The 6,067-nt window shown below is 37.4% G+C and overlaps 1 protein-coding gene across 2 annotated transcripts in view; it reads right to left on the bottom strand.

Moving 5' to 3' along the window:
- Positions 1 to 1,888: 1,888 nt before the first annotated feature.
- The window catches only part of LOC136280502 (E3 ubiquitin-protein ligase rnf213-alpha-like), a 55,380-nt gene continuing 51,201 nt past the window's right edge, over positions 1,889 to 6,067 (bottom strand). For both annotated transcript variants that reach the window (XM_066165805.1, XM_066165806.1), the window contains exons 80-85: positions 5,706 to 5,913; positions 5,035 to 5,109; positions 4,241 to 4,441; positions 3,638 to 3,727; positions 3,182 to 3,351; positions 1,889 to 2,602 (exon numbers count right to left, since the gene is read on the bottom strand). In XM_066165805.1, the coding sequence (XP_066021902.1) occupies positions 2,440 to 2,602; positions 3,182 to 3,351; positions 3,638 to 3,727; positions 4,241 to 4,441; positions 5,035 to 5,109; positions 5,706 to 5,913 (907 nt within the window). In that variant the 3' untranslated portion in view covers positions 1,889 to 2,439. The remainder of the gene's footprint in view (positions 2,603 to 3,181; positions 3,352 to 3,637; positions 3,728 to 4,240; positions 4,442 to 5,034; positions 5,110 to 5,705; positions 5,914 to 6,067) is intronic.

The following is a 6,067-nucleotide window of genomic DNA, read 5'->3' as shown; positions in this document are numbered from 1 at the left end:
TATATTCTATAGAAATATTTTTAACGCAACAGCTCAATGATCTATCTATGCAACACATACAAAGTGTGCAGTACAGTACACTTTTTTTACGATAAATTACAGTTCATCAGTTTCATTACCTAAATTTAGTAGTTTTACTTACCGTAGAACACATACACTATCATTAACCATACGCGACAAACTTTACATTAGCATCGAAAACACTTCACTACCATGCTCATTCCACTTGTAAATTTGTCCAATTTACAAGGTGATACTTGTAAAGTTAAAACAATCCACAAAGGTTTTAATTCTGCTCACCAAGTGCGTAGAGTTCAAAACGCTGTTTGCAGTACAACACATCATATTTAGCAAACTGTAAATAAAGGTTAAGGCACGATAAAATCCCTAGTAATAGCACTTTTAAAGTACAAACTAAAAGGAAAGCCAAGGGTGACATTTAGTAAAAATCTTATCCTTCCTTAAAGAACATAAAAACCGTTTATGCCCACAGTTAGGGACCAAATTAATCGCTAAATGATAAAGAAGTTTAGATAAGTAAGTCTGAAGGGGTAGCTTTAGGTCTCTTTGTCTTTTTACACGGTTGGAAAGTCTAAAATCTTGGTTTTCCGTGTCCTCCGAATTAAGTACTTTTGTAACACATCTATGATGCTCGTGGGTTTCAGCCACCTTGTCAGCGTTAGAGGACGGAAATTTTGTATTGTTCTCAAAGTATAATCTTCTTCCTCTTTATTTCCAGACTCAGTGAGTACTTATCGAGGGTCTTTTACGACAGCTCCGATTTGGATGAGACTCCTGATCAAGTCAAAGTAATGCACATAATTCACGCGTGCGAGCTTGCGCTAGATGTGCGTGAAAAAGACCAAGGACGCAAGAGGTCCATGATTTCCCGAGGTTCTTATTTTCGGGAGTTCAAGAACCTCTCACATTTTGTCGTTCATAAGCTATTTGACCTGCCATAATTTAAATTAATCCTAAATCGCAATTTGAGGGACTCTTCAAACATGCAGAATGAATATGTTTTTGACGTTATAATCAATTTTGAAATTGTAGTTCAGCTCACATGTAGTACTAAAATAAGGTACTTGCCAGGTTTAAATTGCGATTATTTTCAAACTTCAGTCAATTCTTTTTAAATCATCTATTACACGTTGGTATCAACTAAGCTTCATCGCTTCCATCCAGCAGGTCGTGGATGAAAGTTCGAGCCGTTTCGATTAGCAAACAAAAACAAGAGCACAAAATTCAGTTCAGCTTAAATGCAATACTAAAATTAGGCACCTCCAGGTTTAATGGACGAAAATTAACTTAATCAATTTTCAGTAAATCAGTTATCAGCAATAAAGGTTAACATACTGTTATCAACTGAGCCTCGTACCTTTCATCCAGCGCCTCGTGGATGAAAATTTTGACCGTTTGGAGTAGCATACTAAACAGGAGCACAAAATTGTACTGGACTGTACCAAAAAGTTTGGCTGGTAATAGTTGACAGTAACGGCTGCTTTACAAATATCAACAATGCCTTAAGCCAAGAGAATAAACTACATGTTTATAAATGTAGTACAGCCCAAGAAGTATCTTAAAACATTACGGGCGCTAGAAGTTTAAAATTTCTGTCCGTTAGTAACCGTAAAAAGTTTTTTCCTCTCCTAGCCTGGAAAGTGTTGGCTCAAGAACCGGCCACTCAGTTTTCGTCTTTTTTACGACTACATTGGCAGAAACGATGGGCCAGAGGGAAAAGTGGTTAACTACAATCAAAACAGGAAATATTGCGACAAAGGTTCTTTTCATCAGGACCTTTCGTAAGCACATAAATTTTTCCCAGCTATGACTTTGGGTGGGGTGTTTATTACCATTACATTTGAAGACACCAACACCGGCAAAGAAAAAATTTCTGCAAAAGTTTAATGAGATACTTTTCTATACTAAATTGACATTTATTCAAAGTGCGGTTCAAACTTACATACTAATATCATTCTCAGCTGATGCAATTTGATTTATCTTTAGATTGTATAAGAAAAAAATTATGAAAAATTAATCAATAGCACCTTCCTGCTTTAGTTCATATTTTTGCAGAGGATGGCATCGAGAATAATATTTTTTAACACTATAAAATTAAACCAAAGGTAAATATACGTGGCAAAAGAAACTGGCTGCCCCTACTCATAAACTACAGCAACGAAGTACCTTAAAGTAGCTACAAAAACGGCAGTATTTATTACGTGCCAACATTTTCAAATTAATTTGTTATTATGTGTATCTAGTACCTCATTATTGTACGAGAGAAAACTGAAGCCAGAATCCAAACTGTTATGAAAATTCAGCATGTACCCATTCATTTCTTTTACTGACTAAAAAAAAGTTGACTGCTTAGGCTTTCTAAAAACGAACTACACCACTGCCTTTGAGTTTTGAACTGACTGCTCCTCAAGCATAAGATTAAACTGCTTGACGATCTTTGTGGAAGTCGTCACTCAGCTGGACAGCGGAGTTCCAAACGTCCTTTAGGTGCGCCATTTTGATGCTGTCCGGGATGTTCTCAGTTCCTGGGATTTGTTCCAAGCCTTTGTCGGCTAAACAACAATCCAAATACTCTTCAAAGCTGCAATAAATTTGTAGTTATATCTTAGACTTGTTAAAATATAGTACTTCACAACCAAATTAGGATTTCTAAAGCCGCAAGAGAGTGTGCCGTGAACTGACTCTTCTACCCTAGCAATTAGCAATATCAGGATCTCACTATTTTCAATTGCTAAAAAGAATTGAGCGTGGACTTGAACAACAAGCTCTTTTACAAAATACTAAAGGAGCTTTGAATTAAAGAGGAAATTTAGTGAAAATTGGACAACAAGGCGCAGTAAAGTGTTTATCATTAGAACCTTCGGTTCAAATACAAGGAAAGACACTGACAATATCATCCCTCCCAGGTAATAGAATTATTTAAAAAATTTTTTTTTCGAGAAAAAAGGTTTCTTAAAAGCCAAAAGTCTATAAATTAGGCATAATAAGGAAATCTCGTGGCTGTCATGGTTTGTACATCATAGCTCCACACTTGCAAGAGAAGGCGTTATTTCCTAGAGTTACGAAACCAACTGTAAGAAGTGCAAGATAAGAATAACGACTTTGGTTCTTATTTAATTGACGCATTAGAGAATGGGGCATTTCGAATAGCCTGTCTTACCTCATCGTCGAAATCGTTTCGCCATCTTTTTTGACATTCAGAAGAATAATTTGCAGGAGCTGCGGCAGAAATATGTCCATGTCGATTTTTCGCAACACACGATTTAGTCTGGTCTTTTCGCTCGAGCCTAGTTTTTCCTTGAAAACGTCAGATAATTGCTCAAAAGGCTCCTGAAAAAAAAAATTCCCGAAAACGGTTTGTTTGAAAATGGATCTAACGAGATCAGACACACCTCACCAAACTTTTAAAATCAAAACTACCCTTTCCTAACCTTGCGGTAAAGTAGAGGTATTCATCTCGTGTACAGCATATTAAAAACACTTATCAAACTTTGAACGAAGTTGAAATTGCTCTTTATATTCGCAAACGAACGAATGCTGTAGTGCTAAGGTTCGTGAAAAAATGACGGACTTTACGCAGAACGAAAATTAAACCACAAATCATTTCAAATCTAACCTGTTTGTTCCTGGACTTGATTTTTGCTCTCTCGAGAGCCATAAGCCGCCACAATGCCAGGGTATGGGACAAACTGCAGTGCTGCTCTGCCTGCAACAAGATGGCATAATCCATAAGAACCTATACAAGAGTGAAAGCACTTTTACATAGAACAATTCCTGGCGTAGGAGCAAACAGTCGAAAACAGGGCTTCTCCTTCAGTCAACTAATCGAAAATAATTATTAGACATCTCTCACACATCGTTCGAGAGCTACAAAACCTCTGGCGTCCAGAAATGAGTTTTTGTAGCAACAAACAAGAACATTTTGATTTAGATGTTGGTGTTGGGAGCTTTGCACCAGTCAAGAAGGATGACTGCTTAACCCTTTAACTCCCACAAGTGACCAAAACAGTATTTTTCCTTACAATATCAATACAATATCACATAGACAAGTGATGAGAATAAAGAAAAATATCAGTTAGTGGATTATAAGTTGATCCAATACCAAATTCTACAAGCTAACATCACAAGAACTGTCTGAGAAACAGAAAGGAGAATTACTAATGAGATCTTGGGAGTTAAAGGGTTAAGTGAGTGAAATGAAAAGGAGAAATGTACTCACTGTTGGACTCTTGAGACCTCGATCTTTGGGTAGCTTAAGTACCTCATGTAAGTACCATTTTAAAGGCCTCTCCGGCTGACCACCCGATGAGGCGAGAAAACCAATGGCAATATCCAGCGACGACATAACATCACAGACATCAGACAAGGAAGACCGCAGATCATTAATAATCTGACTTTCGACAACGCGGGAAATGGATTCCTTCAAAGAAACACTTGGTGTAAGTGCCTTGGATCTTGACCACACCAATACAAACAATAACATCATAATAATGCGATAAATACATTATTGTCGACGTAGCAAAAACAATTCAGAGCTGAAAACCTGCTTTCGTTAACTGAAACAGCTGGATGGAAAAGTTAATCATGTTAGAAAGTGGAATGTAATGCTCTTTCCGTGGTCAAGACGGATCCACGTGCTTATAAACCTGTTTCCCAAAAATACAATCAAAGATAGACTAGATGACAACAAAAAAATGAAGCAAGATTTCGTTCCCAATGAAACTACAAAAAGTTAGGTTGCAAGTAAATGAGAAAATAGATGAAAGAACACAATAAATAAAAATACATATTTCATAAATGAAGGTAATTTGAAATGTTTTCCCAATCTAAAATCCCCAGTATTAGACAGCCGCCAACACCAAATCTCCTTTTCAAACATTCCAAACCTTCAGATTATTTTCCAGGGTGCATCACTGAGACTAAGACGAAAGCAAATTTCTGCTCTAGAACTTTACAGTACACTGGTTAGACGTATATATTAAAACGAAAAAAAAGGGAAACTATGAACTTTACCTGAGGAATTTTTCCAGTGAGTGAAGTGAAAACTGCGTCATCTCGGGTGTCTCGGCTGAACGCAAAACGTTCGTCCTGAAACAAAAGAAGAAAAGGCGCTGTCAGATATTACAATTACTTTGGTTGCAATTCTTCTTCCAGTTACGAAGGGATGGTCATAACGAAGCTCCAAACGCGTCTTTAAAAAGGAATGTTCGTTTTCTTAATTTTTTTGTTTTTTTCTAATTGTTGGTCATCAGATACTGACCAGTAGGACAAGTAATTGAAAGAAAGGTAAAGAAGGATGAATAGCACGAAGTGTTAGGAAAAAGGGGCTGACACCGTTGTTTGCAACATACTTCCCAGAAACTCAAGCAGTATGCAAATTACCCTACGAAATAACTTCCATTCTGACTGTATCTGTCACGGGAGTCCCATCTTTGAAACTTCAAAATAAGTAAGCTTTTGTTATCCATCAAATTGTTGATACTGATTGAGATATATCTTTACAAGAGAAACGTGCCCATAAAAAAAATGAGATTGAAACTGTTTGCAGTAAGATAAAGCAGACTCAGGGTAAGGGAATGAAGAGAATAAATACATTCCTGTGCGGTGAAAACGAGTTTTACAGTAAAACTGAAAATGCTTTTTGTCTCATCATGTGTTATGTGTTCTAAATACTTCCACCCTACCTTGAACTCGACCAAAGGCCTTCCCCTCAACAACCTGTCAATCAGCTGTCTCTCCAGAGCCGCCCAATCATAGTGAACCAAGGTCTCCTGTCCCACCTCCAGAGAGTAGTTACAATGAGCCAGGATGAGGGGCAGCAGGTCTCTCTCAGGATCATAGGCTATTAAGTGCGACAAGGTCACCTCTGATACGGGGACACGCTCCAAGGGACTATAAATGAAAAATAACATTACAGATGAGATGTGTAGTTGGGTCTTAAAAACAATCATTGGATGAGGTTTTTGTAATATTCAGAATAATCAAGGTCGAGATAGGAGTTATCAGCCTCATCCTTCGGCTTCGGCTGATAACCCTTACCAAGACC

The sequence above is a fragment of the Pocillopora verrucosa genome, chromosome 4 (assembly GCF_036669915.1).
Source record: "Pocillopora verrucosa isolate sample1 chromosome 4, ASM3666991v2, whole genome shotgun sequence".
In the NCBI taxonomy this organism is placed as follows: Eukaryota; Metazoa; Cnidaria; class Anthozoa; order Scleractinia; family Pocilloporidae; genus Pocillopora; species Pocillopora verrucosa.
Note: the sequence above shows the minus strand (reverse complement) of the source record. Positions and strands in the feature narration are given on the sequence as shown.